Below are 18,161 nucleotides of genomic sequence, written 5' to 3' on the forward strand. Positions count from 1 at the left end.
TACACACTTCTTACTTAGAGTCTTACTTATGGTAGCTGCTCAACAAATATTTGTGGAATGGAGTTATATTTGAGGGCAATGGAGGAAAAAAAAAAAAAAAAAAAAAAAAAAAAGCAGTGGCTCAGCACCATGGACAGATCACACAGACACCTGCAGTTGGAGGTAGTCCAACCTGTAAGCTCATTTGCATGTATTTGCATAATGAAGCCAACTTCATTTCCCGGGGGTCCAAAGGCTCTGCATCATGGGGGATCTAATCAGTCCTGGTTTGGGGGGGGGGGGGGTTGGGAAGGGAAACTGTCAAGGCCAGAGGCTGGTCCTCTGAGGACTCTGGGAGAATCTCTTTCTTCCTTTGCTCACTACTCTTCTTTTCCATCAGGAGCCAGTGGTCCTGAGCCTTCTGAAGTTAGAGTTCTGTTTGGTGGTGGGGATCCTGACACCAAGGATGGGAAACCCCGGATGGTGAGTTGTAGGAGTCTGGGAGATGAGGAGTAGATTGAGGTTCTGAAATCAGAATGACTTGAGTTATTCTGGATGCAACCTGAAACAGTGGATATGGAGAGGTGGTGGTGGGGAGGAATGGAGGATGGGTCTCGGAGGTGCTGCTGTCTGGAGTCTTTGAGGCTGTCATCCCCTCCTAGTCAGCAGATGGCCCAGGAGCCTGGTCTAGGATGAGGGAGGGCGCCGTCTGCCAGCTCCTCAGTCCCTGTCCCTCCTGCTGACACCCCCTCCTGCTGTAGCTCCTGTCCTGGCAGCTCTGGAGTCCTGATTGGAGGCAGTTCTTGCTGAGAGCTGACCTCTCTGTCCTGTAGCCTTGGCAAGCCTGCGATGGGGGCCAGGGGTACTGGTTCCAATGCTTTCTCTCCACCACCTCCCTGCCCTTCCAGCCTACTGTTCCTGGGAGGAGGAACTCCTGAGTTCCAATCCCAGTTTAGGATTTAGATGCTGTCTTGTACAACCAATGTTCTTCCTCTTTATGGTTTCTCCTCCCTGTGTGACTCCCCTACAGTGGAATGGGAGTGGCCAATGGGAGTGAAAGGCAAAAGGGGAAATTTCACTGGGGAACACTTGGAACCCAGAAGAAGAAGAGGCAGTCATCTTAGGTTATTCCTTCCTGTCTCAGCCCTGGAGTGGGTGGGTGGGGGGGTGTGGGAGGGAGGAGAATGAGCCTGCAGCCAGATGGAAGGAACAGGGTGTGGAAAGAAGGGGAGGGGGTGGGTATGTAGATGCAGGTCCAGCGTTCTCTTTGGTTGCTGCTGCTAGAGGCCATGACCCTGAGGCCTGGCTCCTGGAAGCAGTGGGTGTGGGTAGGGCTGGGGCAGAGGTGTGGCTCTGGATCAATTTGCCTACAGCCAGTTTGTTGAAAGCTAGTTCACCTAATGACTGGTTTCATATATATATATGTATATGTATATATATATATGTATATGTATATATACATATATATAGTCTGTTTGGGTATCCTTTTATTTTGGGTACCCTAAGGATTTTTAGAAACTCATTTGGCTGAGGGTATTTTATCTTGTGAATAAGTATTTATCAAATTTGCAGCATTTGACGAATGATGGCATTATTTTGTGCCCTTGTGAGTGTCTTTGTCTAGTATGACTGTTTTAAGGAATTTGAAGCTCATTTGTGGAAAGATAGTACAATTAATTACAATAAATTGATATGCATTACCTAAAGGGATACTGGAATACCTAATAATAGATAGTTTTAGGTGAAGTGGCCTGTTGTTCATTCCAAATCCTTTTTCTCTTTATTTTCCCAGGAGGTTCCTGGGGCCTGGCCCCCAACACTATGAAGAACACTTGCTGAGGCCATGAGGGGTTACCATGGCGACCGCGGTAGCCATCCCCGCCCAGCCCGCTTTGCCGACCAGCAGCATATGGACGTGGGCCCAGCTGCCAGGGCCCCGTACCTGCTGGGCTCCGGGGAGGCCTTCTCCACCGAGCCCCGCTTCTGTGCCCCGAGAGCTGGCCTGGGACACCTTTCTCCTGAAGGGCCCCTGAGCCTGAGTGAAGGGCCATCAGTAGGCCCTGAGGGAGGGCCAGGGGGGGCCGGGGTTGGTGGGGGGAGCAGCACCTTCCCCAGGATGTACCCCGGCCAGGGCCCCTTTGACACTTGTGAAGACTGTGTGGGCCACCCTCAGGGCAAGGGTGCCCCCCGCCTGCCTTCTACACTCCTGGACCAGTTTGAAAAGCAGTTGCCAGTTCAACAAGATGGCTTCCACACACTCCCATACCAGCGAGGTCCAGCAGGGGCCGGGCCCGGGTCAGGGCCAGCATCTGGCACTGCCCCGGAGGCCCGCAGCGAGAGCCCCAGCCGTATCCGGCACCTGGTTCACTCTGTGCAGAAGCTCTTCGCCAAGTCCCACTCTTTGGAGGCTCCAGGGAAGCGGGACTATAATGGGCCCAAGGCTGAGGGAAGAGGTGGCTCCGGAGGAGACAGCTACCCCGGCCCGGGCTCTGGAGGCCCCCACACCTCCCACCACCACCATCACCACCACCACCACCACCACCACCAGTCCCGGCACGGCAAGAGGAGCAAGAGCAAGGACCGCAAGGGGGACGGGCGGCACCAGTCCAAGGCCGCTGGCTGGTGGAGCTCTGATGACAACTTGGACAGCGATAGCGGCTTCCTAGCGGGTGGGCGGCCCCCTGGGGAGCCTGGTGGTCCCTTCTGCCTGGAGGCTCCAGATGGGTCCTACCGGGACTTGAGCTTCAAGGGGCGCTCGGGCGGGTCGGAAGGCCGCTGTCTCGCCTGCACTGGCATGTCCATGTCACTGGATGGACAATCGGTCAAGCGAAGTGCCTGGCACACCATGATGGTCAGCCAGGGCCGGGATGGATACCCAGGGGCTGGGCCAGGCAAGGGACTCCTGGGTCCGGAGGCCAAGGCCAAAGCCAGGACTTATCACTATCTGCAGGTGAGGCTTTGGTGGGGGTGGGGAACAGGGTCCTCAGTCCTCATTGAGGTTGTCACCCGGGGAGCTATCAAAGGGGTTGGATGGGAGTCAGTTGTCCCCATGATGGAGGCCTGGAGGCAGGGAGGTTCTGCCTGGCCTCACTGTGTCACCTCGAGCCCCTTTTGGGATCTCGGTTTCCCCATTTGTACAACGAAGAGGCCCTTCTATTCTGACATTATATGTCACTGCCAGGAAGACTTCCCTTCGACCTGCTGTTTGGACAAGCTGTGCTGGCCTCTGTCTCATGAGCTCGGAGGCAGAATGAGGTTGAGGGTAGGCAGTGGACAGGATAGTGTGGTACTCCCTGGCAGTTGCTTCCCTTGAGATTAGAGGTCAGCAGTTGGAAAGCAGTTCTCCTGCCCCCAGGCCTTCTCCAGACCTCTTTTCTGCTCAGATCTGGGTGGTCCAGATACTGTTTGAATATGAAGGTCAGTTATTTCCAGAATGTGCCTGTGCTGGGGTTTGTCATTCTGGGGTGCCTGCAGTAGGACACCACAAGGCTGTGGAAGAGCCTTGGGAGCCTGTCCTGTGGGTTTTCCTAGGCTGGGGACACACTGAAGTCTGAGGCCCAGATACAACACCAGGGCAGGGCTTCTAGGGAGTGGATTGTGCCCATGATAGTTGGCATGCTGTCTCCATCCTGTCTCACCACTTGTGTGGTCTCTGCAGGTGAGGCGAGGAGTTCTGACTCCTCCTTATGGAGCCCTTATCCATCCCACACTGTCCCCTCTCCATCTTCTCACTGAGGTGGGATCAGGTTCTTCTCACCATCTTCTCTCTCAACCTTCCTTTTCTCTGCCTCAGGACCCTCTCCCATACCCCTCATACCCCTGGTTTGCTTTTTTTTTTTAAATTTCATTTATTTTATAATCTCTATGCCCAACATGGGGCTCGAACTCATGACCCCGAGATCAAGAGTCACATGTTTTTCCTACTGAGCCAGCCAGCCAACCCCCCCACCCCACCCCACCCTGGGCTTACTTTCTTGAGGCCTCCCATGGGTTTAGGAGGAAAAGTCATTACAAGGTCTGGAAGTCCAGCAGACTTAGAGTTATCCCCCAAACCCACATTCCACGTGTTTAATCCACAGTCATTCATTCAGTGAGCTTTCCTGGGTGCTGTGGATATAAAGAGGAAGACACAGACGCTGCTTGTGAGGAGCCCACAGGGTCGAGGTGGGATTGACAAGGAAGCAGGTAGAATAGAGTGATGAGGCTGTGATAGCACAGAGCCCCAGGCACCGTGGGGGCACAGAGGGGGCACCTCACCCACCTGGGGTGGTGGTGGCCAGGGGACTGCTCAGAGCAGCTTCGGGGGAGGATGGCCCCTGAGCTGAATCCTGGTGGAGCTGGAGTTGGTTGAATGCAGAAGAGGATTAAGGGTCTTCCAGGAAGAGGCTACAGCTTGTTCAAAGGTACAGAGAATTGACCTTGCATGTGTCTTTTGGGTGTCCCTGGCCTTGCTGGTAAGTTCTTCACACGTTAGGGCTCTTCTGGGTGGAGAACTTACAAGAGCTCAAGGGAAAGCAAGAAGGAGGGGTAGACAGTAGGGAAGGTTAGAAACTTCTCAGATTCAGGACTTCAGGGTTGTCCTTGAATTGCCCCTTTCCTGGGTAGAGAGGTCCTCTAAGTTGGGATTTGAAGGGTCCAACAGAAAGGGCCAAGGAGGGAACACCAGCCCTTCTTCTGCTATAACTGAGCCCTGGCTGTCCCTGGAGCTTCACTGCCACTCCGCTGCCTCCTGCTGCTTCTCCAGGGCTGCCCTGACCTCTCTGGGGGCTTCCTTTTTAACATGCACCTCACAGTGTCCTGCAGAGGAGCGAGGAGCTGCAGTGGCTGTGGAGTGGGAGCCCTGCAGTGTGGCAGAGAGTGCCCTGGCTATCCCATCTGCTGGCCTGTCTCTCTCTGCTTGCTTGTGGCTCCTCTCTGTAGAGTGCAGAGACGGGAATGATTCCTTGGGGCCTGGGGTTCTAAGACATCTGAGGATTGCAAAGTTAGAGCCTGTTTGGGGGAGAACTAACAGATTGCAGGGACCTTGCACAAAAGCAAGGGAAGCTGGCCCCATCAGACCAGGTGTCTTTGTTGGATCCTTAACCCTTTTGTTGGGACCCTATTTCTCCCACTGGACCTCAGCTCTCCCTCAACCCTCTTTTGAACCCCTCTTTGTCCTCAGAGCCCTTGTTCCTTTATGTTCCTCCCTGCGTTACCCTCTTCTGATTGAGTTCCGGCATCTTCACTGAGCCCTGCTCCTCCTGGTGGGTTACTTCCATCCTGGAAACCCATTCCATCCCTGGGTCTCTGTTCTTGTGTTTATCTCTGTCCCTTCACCTAGCCTCACCCCCAGAGTCTCTGTCCCTCCCCTGAACCCTATGCTGTCCCTGAATATTGACCTTCTTAGTCTCCATCCTCACCCCATTCAACCTGTTTCTTACAACAGGTGTTCGAAATCTTCCTTGCCTGCCCCAGCCCTCTCCCCCACGCCTCTATTTATACGTCATTCTTCCTAGTGTAGGCCAACCATCACAGGTTCCCTCACCTTCCTGTCAGCCACCTACGGATTCATCTAGATCCCTAGCCACCCCCATTGCCTTCCTTCTTGGCTCAGAGAAAAAGCCAAGACCACTCACCCAGACTGATCCCTCTAGCAGGGTTTGAGCCCATCTCCCCAGGATCCCCTCTATCCCTGAATTGATTGCCCCTTCTCCATCCTACATTTAAAGGCTAGCTTTGTCTTTACTGGCTCTTTCTCTTATTCTGAAAACATGCCCAAGTCTCTCACCCTACAAAATCTTTAACTCCATACCCCCTTCTGTCTACTGTCTTCTCTTCATACCCAAGTTCTTAAAGCATAGGTTCTACACCTTCACTTCCTTTCATTCTCCCTTTATTACAGTCTGACATCCACATTCCCTGTCCTCTAAAATGTTCTGGCATTGGTCCCCAGTAGTCTCTTGAGAGCTCTCCTTGAAAGGCACTTTTCAAGGCTTATAATAATAATAGCTAACATTTACTGAGGACTTACTATGTGCTGGGCATGTCATATTGACTTATTTATCCTTCCCACCAACCCTGGGATGTAGGCATAATTGTCATTACTGATTCATAGATGAGGAAACTGAGAGAGTAATCAGTTTTGCCCAAGTTTGCCTAGCAAGTGATGGGGCGAGATTTTGAACATGGATTTTAACTCCTGAGCCCGAATTACTAACCTCTGAATGCACTGTGGCATTTGACATTATCAACTCCTTTTATTCTGGAAATGTCTCCCGTTTCCATGACATGGCATTCTCCTGACTTCCCTCCTACCCCTTTGCCCACTCCTTCTCAGGTGACTTCATAGGCTTTTCTTCCTTTCTTTGCAGTCCCCTTTTTAAATGTCAGTGAATCCCTCCCCAGCTCTCTTTCTTCTTTCCCCTGGGCTGTTTCATTCACCCTTATGGATTCAGCTGCCGCCCATGACTCCCACGTGTCTGCCTCCAACCCAGATTTCTCCAGTGAACTCCAGAACTGAACATCCAACCACCTGCTCAGCAGTTCTCTGCCAGACTTAAGATGCTCAACCCTGACCTATCACCTCTTCCCCAAACCTGCTTCTCTGGGATTCTGTGGCTCAGTGAACAACAGCACCATCCCCCAGGTCCTCAGCCAGCAGCCTCCCAGTCATCTGTGACTCCTCCCAGCGCACCCCCCACCACCCCCTCACCCCCTACATCTAATCAGGCTCACTGATGCTCCTTAACACCTCATTTCCATCTCCTCGTCCCCCTCATTGTCATGGTCTTAATTTAGGCTCATCATCTCTTGCCTGGCTAACAGCATAAGCCTTTTAATTGGTCTCCCTCCTGCCACTCGATCCCCTGCCCTTCTCCCAGCACTACACAGTGCATCCCCCCTTTGGACTGTCAGAGTGCTCTTTCTGAACGAAATTTGATGGCACTTCCCTGCTTAGAGCCCTCTGTGACTCCTCAGAGAGGGAAGGAGGGAGAGTTGGAGGATTTAGGATGTCAGCAGGTTAAGAGAAGGAAGGAGCAGGAGGGGTGAAAGGTGAGGGCAGGTGATACTTCACTGTGGGGGGTGGGTCAACACAGGTCACTTTGGCCTCCGATCTTCAACCTCTTGGCACTTGGCATATCACCTCCAAGACTCCATAGGTGGCCCTCAATTAAGTAGTAAAAGGTCCATGGAGGATGATGAGGCATCTCCTGTAAGGGAGGGGACAGCCTGAAACCTTACTTCCAGCTCCGCTTCTGCATGCCCCTGAGCATGGCCTGCTCCAGCTAGCAGAGCGCCCCGGCAGTGGGGATAGAGGGTTCTGGCTTCTAGATTTCATAGGGACATGTCTGAGAGACAGAAGCCCCTGTCCCTGCAGGTGCCGCAAGATGACTGGGGGGGTTACCCCACTGGGGGCAAGGATGGGGAGATCCCCTGCCGCAGGATGCGGAGCGGCAGCTACATCAAAGCCATGGGGGATGAGGAGAGTGGAGACTCAGAAGGCAGCCCCAAGACGTCCCCCAAAGCAGTCGCCCGGCGCTTCACCTCCCGCCGCTCCTCCAGCGTGGACCAGGCCAGGATCAAGTAAGGACCGGGAGGGCTGGGGGCGGAGAGTGGGAAGCTGATGCTGGGTCCCTGCAGGAGGTGTGCACCAGAGGGGTTCCCTGCCTAGGATTCAAATGGGGGAGTCTCGCTTTGCCCCACAGAAAGAGGGGGTCCCTGGTGAGATAGTGCCTCTCTGAGTGCCTCTTTAGGAGAGTCTCTTTGCCCAGGAGTCTCCTGGGAGGATGCCTGTCTGGGGGTTTCTGAGGTATAGAACCTGCTCAGAGGCCCCAGTGCTATTATTCCCCCTTCTAGCAGACCCCCATTCTGAATCTGGAATTTTGACCTTTCCCAGCTGCTGTGTCCCACCCCGGATCCATCCCCGGAGCTCCATCCCTGGCTACAGCCGTTCCCTCACCACCGGACAGGTAGGGATGGTCCAGCACACCTGAAGGAAAGGGTGGGAAGGAAGGGGGGTGGGGTCAGTCCCATACTCAGCGTATGCCTGCAAATCAGAGGTCTGCCCATGGAGAGAGCCCAGGTCTGGTTCTGGGGGAGCTGGGAGGCCTTGGGACTCCTGGATCTGACTCAGCCTGGGGGTCTCAGTCACATCCTTCAAAACCACCGAGGGGCCTCTGATGAGTTTGCAGGGGCAACATCAGTTTTCTGAGGTTTTCCAGTCCTGTCATGGCCTGATTACTCCCAGTTCGCCCCATGCAAAAGGCAGGCTTGATTGTGCAGATGGTACAGGGATAGGCAGAGCTGCGGTCTGAGAGATGGCCTGTGCTTGAGTTCTCTCCCCGCCATTCCAACCATTGGAAGACACGGCAACGCCTCTGTTTTCTCACCTTTAAAATGACAGTAGTAGTGATATTTATCTCAGGGGCTTTGTGAGAGTTCCGTGAGAAAATGTATGCAAACACAAGGTACCTGGCTCCAAAGTGGTACTTTATAAATGTGAGTTCCATCCCTAAGTGTAGACTTTTCCCTTAGCTAAGCAGAGGCGGTGCAGTTTAGTAATTACATGTATGGCATGAATTGGAATTCTAGCTCAGCTCCTTACCAGCCGAGTGACCTGGGGCAAGTTACTTGACTTTTTTGAGCCCCACTTTCTCTATTTAAAAATAGGCATCGTAATAGTGCTCGTGGCACATAGCCAGCACTCAGTAAAGGTTAGCTATTTTTACTGTTTGCCAGGGAAAAAAGAGCAATGCAAAAAAGCAGTGCAGAAGAATGTCCACATTGGCTCCTATTGTTTGCTGCTGAGGTCTTTGTTACATTTCCTGAATCAGGGAATCTGATTGGCACAGCTGTTGTTTCTCATCAGACTAGCTTATGTTGCTCAACCCACTAGTTCAATGCTCAGTCCTCATTTTACTTGACCCATCAGCAGCATCTAACACAGATGAGGACTTTTGCCTTCCTGAAACACCTCAGTCAGTTGGCTTTGAGGACACCATACCTTTTAGGTTCTCCTAGATTCTCTCTGGCTGCTGATGCTTGGTCTTGCCACCAGTGCCTCTCCAACTCGCCAGGATCTGAACACTGGATTTTTTTCAGGACTTGGTTTCTGGACTTCTCTCTACACTCACTCCTTAAGTGAGCTCATTTAGGCTCATGGCTTTGAATATTACTTTATTTTATTAAAATTTTTAAAAGTGTTTATTTGTTTTTGAAAGAGAGAGAGAGAGAGAGAGAGAGAGCAGGGGAGGGGCAGAGAGAGAGGGAGACACAGAATCCAAAGCAGGCTCCAGGCTCTGAGTTGTCAGCACAGAGCCTGATGCGGTGCTTAAACCCACAAACCGTGAGATCCTGACCTGAGCCAAAGTCAGATTCTTAACCAACTGAGCCACCCAGGCACCCTGGCTCTGAATATTATTGAGGGCCTGGTGACTTCCAAATGTGTATCTCCAGCCCCAATCCTCTCATAATTGCTGGGCATGTGTGTCTAACTGTGTACTGAAATCTCACTTGGATGTTTAGTAGACATTTCAAATTTAAGATATCCACAACGAAACTGCTAGTACCCTTACCCCATTCCCCCTACCTCCCCAAACGTACTCCTCCGTCCACTGTTGTCTCTGTTTCAGGTAATGACAACTTTATCCTTTTAGGAGTTCTGATCTAAAAGCCTGAAGTCAGTCTTGACTCCTTTCTCTGTCTCACGTGCCCCATCCAAGCTTTCGGCAAACCGTGTTGGTCCCATCTTCAAGTATATCCAGGACCAAAGCACTTCTCACCTCCGATGCCACCACTCCAGCCTAAGTCACCATGGCCTTTGTCTGGGCTTTGACACTGCCTCCTGAATGGTCTCCTGCACGTGCCCCTGCCCCACTTCATTCTCTCTCAGTACATCCCAGAGTGATCATTTCAAAATAGAATTACGTTCACTCAAAACCCTCACCTTACTCAGAGGACTTACAAGGCCCTGCACGATCTGTCCCTTGCTACCTGCGAATCCCGCTCCTAATGCTTCTCCGCCTGTCACCCGCTGCAGCCACAGTGGTCCTCTTGCTACCCTTCTGACACCACAGGTGTGCTCCAGCTTTTTGTCTCCTTATGTTTTAGGTAGGTCTTTTGTAAATAGTTTAAGGAATTTAGTTTATATCTATACTGACAATGGCTCGAGGGTTTGGTACATTTACATTTATTGTGGTTACTGATACACCTGTATCAATACAACAGTATTACTGCTGTTTCATTGTGTGCCTTCTATTTCTCCTGCCTTTTGAGTGATGCTTTTCTACTCCTTTCCTACCTTCTTTTGGATTAGTTTTCTTCTTCATTTTTCTTACTACCAAATCCCACACTGGTTTGGCAGTTCTATTTTCTATTTTCATTCTTTGTGGTCACTCTTATAATTTTCATGTGCATATTTGACTTAGCAAGGTCTAAATTTGACAATTTCTTCTTTCCTTAGGATACTTTAGTTTTGATGACCTCTTCCCTTCTTATTGTACATGTTGCCTGGTATTTTGTTCCATGTTCTTTTTACCTCTCCAAATTAGTCTTTATTATTGTCACATTAAAATTTTTTTTTAACATTTTATTTATTTTTGAGAGAGAGAGAGAGAGATTGAACGGAGGAGGGGCAGAGAGAGAGGGAGACAAAGAATCTGAAGTAGGCTCCAGGCTCGGAGCTGTCAGCACAGAGCCTGACACAGGGCTTGAACTCTTGAACTGTGAAATCATGACCTGAGCTGAAGTTGGAGGCTTAACCGACTGAGCCACCCAGGTGCCCAAATTTTATGCTGTTAGTACTTGATTATATAGACTCATATCTTTAACCCCTCCCCCCATAACTTCTTACGTTTCATTCCTTCCTTTTAAATATTCTTTAGTTACAATAAATTACGTTTAAAAAAATAAAAAATAAATCTTCTTTAGTAATTTTTTCAGTGAATGTCTGTTAGTATAAAACTCTGCCTTAAACAAAAGATGTAGTCTGCCCTCGTTATTTAACATAAATTAGCTTATTATGGAATCTTAGGTCAACATTTATTTTCTCTCAGTGTTTTGAATGTATTCTTTTGTCATCTGTCTCTTCTTGTTGCTGTTGGGAAGTCTGCAATCAATCTAATTGTCTTTGTGCATAGTTTTTCATTTCTTTCTGATTGCTGTTGAGATCTTCTCTTTGATTTTGGTGTTCTGCAGTTTCATTGTGGTATGTGTGTGTGCTCCCTGAATCTGAAGATTAATGTCATTCATCAAATCTGGAAAATTCTCTCATGGTTACTGTTTGTTGGTACATCTTTTTTCATCCTTTTACTTTCAACCTACTTGTGCTTCAAAAAAAAAAAAATCCAATCTAACAATTACCACCTTTCGAATGAGGCTTTCTTGTTCATTCACATTTAATGTGATTATTGATATGGTTGGATTGTGTCGTATGTCATTTTTGCTCCTCTGTTCTTTCTTTACTGTCTTCTCTTGTATTAAATGAATGTTTTAGTGAACCATTTTAATTTCTTTGTTATTAACTCCCTTTTACTATATTATTTGAGTTATTAGAGTTGCTTAAGGAATTACAAAGTGTATCATAACTGATTAAAATCTAATTAATTCTGGTAAAAAAAATTAATTCTGGTAATTCTGCTCCAATGTGTCTCTTTTTTCTCTCCTCTCTTTGTGCTGTTATTGTCATGTACCTTTCCTATGCATATGCTATAAACTAACAGTTATTATAAAGGAATGTTGGTATTATAAATAATAGCTTTGTGAAATTTTGCACCTTTTAAAGAAGTTAGGAGAAAAAATGAGAAAAACATATCTATAGAGTTTTTTATATTTGCCATTTCTGGTCCCCTTCATCTCTTCCTGTGGATTTGAGTTACCATGAGGTATCACTTCCCTTTAGCCTGAACAACTTCCATTGTTTCTTGTAAGATAGGTCTGCAACAAATTCTTCAGTCTATATGTATTTGGAAACATCTTTAATTTTACTCCATTTTTGAAGAATAATTTTGCTGAATATAGAATTCCTGGCTGACAGTTTTTATTTTATTTTATTTTTTAAATATTTTTTAACATTTATTTATTATTGAGGGACAGAGCATGAGCATGGGAGGGGCAGAGAGAGGGGGAGACACAGAATCCGAAACAGGCTCCAGGCTCCAAGCTGTTAGCACAGAGCCCGACGCGGAGCTTGAACTCACGAACCGTGAGATCATGACCTGAGCCGAAGTCGGACGCCTAACCGACTGAGCCACCCAGGGGCCCCAGTGGCTGACAGTTTTTAATTTCAACATTTTGAATATACCATTCCACTGCCTTTAGCGCTCATCGTTTCTGATGAAAAGCCCGTTGTTAATCATATTGTTGTTTTCTTGTATGTGATGAATTGTTTTTCCCTTGTGCTATTAAGATTTTCTCTTGGTTTTTGGCTTTCAACATTTTGACTGTAATGTATCTGGCTATGGATCCCTTTGTGTTTAACCTACTTTGAATTTACTGAGCTTCTTTAATCTGTGGAATAATATTTTTTTTCATAACATTTGGAAAGTTTTGAGCTGTTATTTCTTTGTTCCTTTTTCTTCCCCTTTCTCTCTTCTTCTTTTGGAATTCCCATTACATGTATACTGCTTTACTTGTTATTGTCCTGTAGGTCTCTGAAGTTCTGTTTATTTTTATTATTTTTTTCTCTCCATTCTTCAGATAGGATAATTTATACTGATTAAGTTTACTGATTATTTCATATGCTGAGCCGTTCTAGTGAGTTTTTCACTTCAGTTATTGTACTTTTCAGCTCCAGAATATCTATTTGGTTCTTTAAAAAAAATTTTTTTTCTATCTTTTTGTTGTGATTTTTTATTCATGAAGTTATTGTGCTTTCTTTTAAATCTTTCAACATGATTTACTTTACTTCTTTTAACATATTTGTAATAGCTGCTTTGTAGTTTTTGTCTGTAAATCAAACATTTGGGAACATTCATATTTTCTTGTTTATTTGCATGTCTCATAATTTTTTTGTTATATTCTGAACATTTTAGATAGCGTATTGTAGCAACTCTGGATTCTTACTTTACCCCTTGATTGTTATTGCTTTGTTTATTATGTGTTTGTTAATCCCTGGACTAAATCTGTGAAATCTGTCTTCCATGCTAAACGTGGCCTCTGATGTATTCACTAAATTTCTTTTCTTTCTTGTTTTTATTTTTAAGCCTGCCTTCCTAGGAGTTGTCCTGTGTCTGTATAGCTTAGTGTTCAGCCAGAGATTGGTCAGAGATTGTGCTCAAAAACCTTAAGCCAGAAAGGCTTCTCTCTGCTTATGGTTGTGTGTGTGGACCTGGGAGTACAAACTTCAGGCTCTTTTTAAGCCTACCCTGAATTTTACTTTTTGCCAGTCTCTCTTGTGTTATCTCCTCACATGTGCACAAGTCCCATTGGCCAGAGAGGTGTGGGCAGCTCAAGACGTCTCTGGTCTCTGCTGTGTATGCACTCACCCCTACTTAACTCAAGATATGTGGAGAGCTCATCAAACCTTCTCTAGCTGTTTCATCCCCTGAAACTTCTCTGTTAAATCTCTGCCTCATCTCTTAGTCCATTGCTTGTCCCAAACAGCATTGAAATCTCAGCTTAGCAGTGCTGCTGGCTATTCCTGCTCTATTCCCCCCCCCCCCCCCCATTCTTGATACTATACCTGACAATGTTCCAAATTAAGTGAGCCCAAATTAAGTGTCAGTGGCAATGAAGCAGCTGGTTTTCACAGCCTGCCTCACCCTGATTGAACTATTGCAACTGATAGAGCTGGGAACTTGAGTAATGGGAGCAGCCCCAGGCAAGGCCACCACGGACTCATGCTCTTCAGTAATTTTCATGTATATGTTTCTTTCTTGTATACCTTTGACTGATTTTCAGAGTGAGGAAATAGTTATTTTTGACAGTTTTGTCCAGCTTGTCACTCTGTCATGCTTGAAGTTAGAAGTGTGGAAAATTCTCCATCAGTATAATTATCTCCAAATATTGCCTCTTCTACATTCTCTCTATTCCCTCATCTGGAGCTCCTATTATTTGTTTTGTTTTAAGATTAAAAAAATGTTTATTTATTTTATTTTATTTTTTTGAGAGAGAGGCACAGCTCAAGTGGGGAAGGGGCAGAGAGAGAGGGAGACATAGAATCCAAAACAGGCTCCTGGCTCTGAGCTGTCAGCACAGAGCCTGACATGGGGCTTGAATCCACGAACTGCAAGATCCTATTCTTTCCTCCATGCATCTTAACCTCTCGTTCATATTTTCCATCTCTTTGCCTCTTTATGCTGCCTAAGTTCCTTAGATGTATCTTCTGATTCACTAATTTTCTTTTCAGTTGTGTCTCATCTACGATTTAACTCATTAATTATGTTTTTATTTGACTGACTTTTTCAGTTCTGGAAAGCTGGTTTGGTTTCTTTTAAATATTTCTAGTCTTCTTTTCAAAGTTTATGTTCTCTTCTTATATTTTCAGTTTTATCTTTTAAGTTTTAGAAGTTTTAAACATAGTTTAAAAGCTAATCTGTTTTAGCTAAGGTAACACGAGCTGCTGTGACAGATGAAGCTTGAATTCTCAATGGCTTAGCTCAATAAAAGCTTAGTTGTTTATGTCACAGTTTGTTTTAGTTATCTATTGCTGTGTGACGTATTATCCTCAAACATAGAGTCTTAAATCAACAAATATTTATTATCTCACCATTTCTGTGGGTCAGGAATCTCAGTGCAGCTTAGCTGGGTACCCTCTGGATCAGGTGACTCACATGGCTTCACTAAGATGTTGGTCAGGGCTGTAGTCATGTCACGGCTTGACTGGAGGAATATCTACTTCCTTACTCACTCATATGGCTGTTGCCATGTGATGCTCACTGGCTATTGGCCAGAGTCATCAGTTTCTTGACATGTTGGACTCACCATAGGGCTACTCAGAACATAACAGCTTGCTTCTCCCAGAGCAAAGACACTGAGAGAGAGTGCCCGAGATGGAAGCCACAGTCTCTTTGTAATCTAATCTCAGAAGTGACATTCCATTGTATCTGCCATGTTCTATGTATTACAATAAGTATAGGCCATACTCAAGAGGAGGGAACTATACAAGGGTGTTAATGCTAGGAGGTGGACATCATTAGGGGTTGTGTCGTGGGTAGTGTACCACATGGTCTGGTATGAACTCATCTTCAGTGGAACTTTATCTGTGACAATCCTGAACAGCCTGGGTTAGAAATTTGTTCCTCAGAAAATACTTTGCAATCACTTCTGTTAGACTATTCTTGGTCTGGGACCATTTTATGTTAATTTTTAATTTGCAGGGAGGTGTCTGGGTCACCCAGGCCTATGCAGACAGAATCCTGTATCTATGTGAAGACCAGCTTGTGGCTACAAAAATCTTAGAACATTGGCCTACTTCTCCCTCCCTCCAGTGCCTAGATTACAGACTAGCTTCCTATTATCATCCTGTGCTGATAATTACTTTTTTTTTAGTCTACTTTTCATGAAAGGTTTCCCCTTTCCTACCTTTATGGAGGTTCTCATTTCCAATGCTGTGTTTCATGTGGGCCCAGCGCCTTACTCCTACACCCAAGTGAGTGTTAATACCTAAACCCGTTAGTCCCTGAGACCAGCAACCTGCACCCCCACCTTCCACCGCCCCTGGGCTGTTTGCAGCCCTGACTCACACAGTTAATATTCTGATTTTCTAGTCTCCTCTTTGCTTTTGTCCCCTGGGGACACATCGTGCTTTCTTGTGAGCTCAGCTATGCATATAAAACATTTCTTATATTTTATCCAGTGTTTTAGAGTGTTTTGAAATGGGAGTGTTTTCCAAGGTTAGCTAAACTAAATGACACAGGTAAACTATGGAGGATGTTGCGTAGCCCCCAGATGAACCTGCCAACTCCAGCACGGACAATTTCAGTTAGACCCAAGCAAAGCGTTTTCTGCTAAATATCCCACACCCTGGGAAATATTTACCGATTCTGAGTCTGATTTGGAAAAAGGCTAAGGTTCCTATTTTCTAAGAGGATTCTTTGACTTTGACTCTACTGAAAGTGGGGGCTGGGAGAAACAGGGTGGAAGACAGTGCAGGGATAATAGGAGAATTCACAGCACAATGTTACAATTTTATAATTCTAATACAGTAAAGATCAACACCGGTGCAATATTCCTCTGGGAGTCTATACAATTCTGTGTTTCCCTTAGGTCCTGGTCCCTTGTGGGAACACTTCAGAAGCTCCTCTTGGCCAGTAGAGATAGAAAGTGTGTCCCCAGGGAGTTTCTCACCTTCCCTCTGTCTGCCTTGGATAGAATTGGTCATAGGAATAGCATATGGTTGGGATTTCAAGAGCTTCAGAGACTCTGGGAAAGAGAGGCCTCTGAAAGGTACTGTCATTGTGATTTAAGACCCTCTGCTATATGCCAGATATTATGTCTAGAACTTTACACACAGAAGAGGCTTGGAGATACAGAGATGAGCTGCAAAATGAGATTCCTTCCATCTGTGGTATCCAGAATGCTCTCTACTGGAGTTAGATCAACTCTCCTATGCCCCAGAAGGGACTCTCTGAGCTGGATTGGTTCTAGTTGGGGAGTATCTTGAGCCTGGCCTAGAAATAGCAGGAGTTAGATCAGCTTCTGAGCTTTAGGAAATAAAACTGGTCCTTGGTACCCCAGAGGTCCAGAGATAGGAAACTTGCAGAAGTCATGATGAAAACCACAGCTGCCACAGAAGTGTGGCCTGTGCCAAACATGGCAGAACTTAACTTCTACAGGATCTTGGATTGATTTTTCCATGACCTGTGATTTCTGTACACTTGTAATGAAATTACTTTATTTTATTTTATTATTATTATTTTTAATGAAGTTACTTTAGAACAAGCCGCAGAAAGAAGTCCAGACACTCCTTTTTGATTACTGGGCCCACACTGGAACCACTGAATCCAAATTTTCACAAAATTTTGTCCCTGAGCTTTGAAGCAGCCAAAGCAAAGAGAGGCATATGGTTAGAGAGCCTTGGGTTCAGATCCTTGGAGTGGAGCTTGAGTTAAGGTAGGTTTAACAAGGTCCTCAGGAGATTCTGATGCTCAGTCAGCCTGGGAAAAGAGCCAGGAAACCTGGCATTTAACTTTGGTAAATCACTTACAAGCTGGGCATCTTTGGACAGTTCATCAGCTCTCTCTGAGCCTTAGTTTGGGCAAATTAAGATCAGTAGAATTGGATGGAAATTTCTGCTCAATTTGAGGTAGAATTTAGTGATGTCATGTTATGCTTTGGAGGTGGAGTTATGGAAATGTCAAGTTGCATTTTACACGTGAGCCAAGCCACTACTTTATCTGTTGATTGCACATAAATATGACGTCATGAATCTCCTGGGAGATGTCACAAGATGCAGCCATGGGACACTTGGTGTCATATTTACCATGTGGATGCTACCGAGGACCTTATCCATGACTTCCTCCAATGGTCTCTACGTAATCACTCATGGGGGGATTTCTCTTGGGCTCAATAACAGGGAATAGTTGTGGTTCTCAAGAGCAGTGGCTTGTTTCCAGGTAGGTTCTGAGACCTTCACATGTCATCCACTGAAGGCTTAGGATGTACCAGTACCTGCACCAAATGCCCCACATGTTTTTCTTTGAGTCCCCTAAATATCCCCATGAAGATGGTACCATTATCATTCTCATTGGGCAGGTGATCAAACTGAGGCCCCAAAGCTTTAAGTAGTTAGTGCTAGGAAGGTGCAGAGCCAACATCTGAGTCCAGGCGGGTCTGGCTCTGTAGCCTGTGCTGCAGGCAACCTGCAAGCTATACTCCTTGATGCTTTGGCTGCTCTGAAGCTCAGGGTCAAACTTGTACTCATCCTGTGCTCTGGGTGTAGAACTTATCCCTGGACCACCTACCTTTATTTTTCCTTTGTGCCAGTTTTCTCATATAATACAAACGATGCTGCAATCTCTGCGGTACATTTAGTCTTAGTGCAGTGCTAGGGGACACGGTTCCATGAACAGAATTTTCGTTTTGCTTTTTTTCTTAGTTGCTTTAATTTTTTTTAAACCACCATGGATTCTGTACCACAAAATATCAAAACAAAAACTTTTGCTCCATCACTTACCCATTAATTTCTGCCCTGCCCCATGGTATATATATCTCTATAGGGTGCAATCAGTTTTGTAATGTAATGGATCATAAATAATAAGATA

The 18,161-nt window shown here is 46.4% G+C and overlaps 1 protein-coding gene across 4 annotated transcripts in view; it reads left to right on the plus strand.

The window, feature by feature from the left end:
* Positions 1-18,161, plus strand: part of DLGAP3 (DLG associated protein 3) — a 62,960-nt gene that overhangs the window by 21,845 nt on the left and 22,954 nt on the right. For all 4 annotated transcript variants that reach the window (XM_060622178.3, XM_078452081.2, XM_078452080.2 and 1 more), the window contains 4 exons: positions 380-462; positions 1,772-2,929; positions 7,337-7,542; positions 7,856-7,928. In XM_060622178.3, the coding sequence (XP_060478161.2) occupies positions 1,823-2,929; positions 7,337-7,542; positions 7,856-7,928 (1,386 nt within the window). In that variant the 5' untranslated portion in view covers positions 380-462; positions 1,772-1,822. The remainder of the gene's footprint in view (positions 1-379; positions 463-1,771; positions 2,930-7,336; positions 7,543-7,855; positions 7,929-18,161) is intronic.

The sequence above is a fragment of the Panthera onca genome, chromosome C1, assembly GCF_046562875.1.
Source record: "Panthera onca isolate mPanOnc1 chromosome C1, mPanOnc1 haplotype 2, whole genome shotgun sequence".
Classification (NCBI taxonomy): Eukaryota; Metazoa; Chordata; class Mammalia; order Carnivora; family Felidae; genus Panthera; species Panthera onca.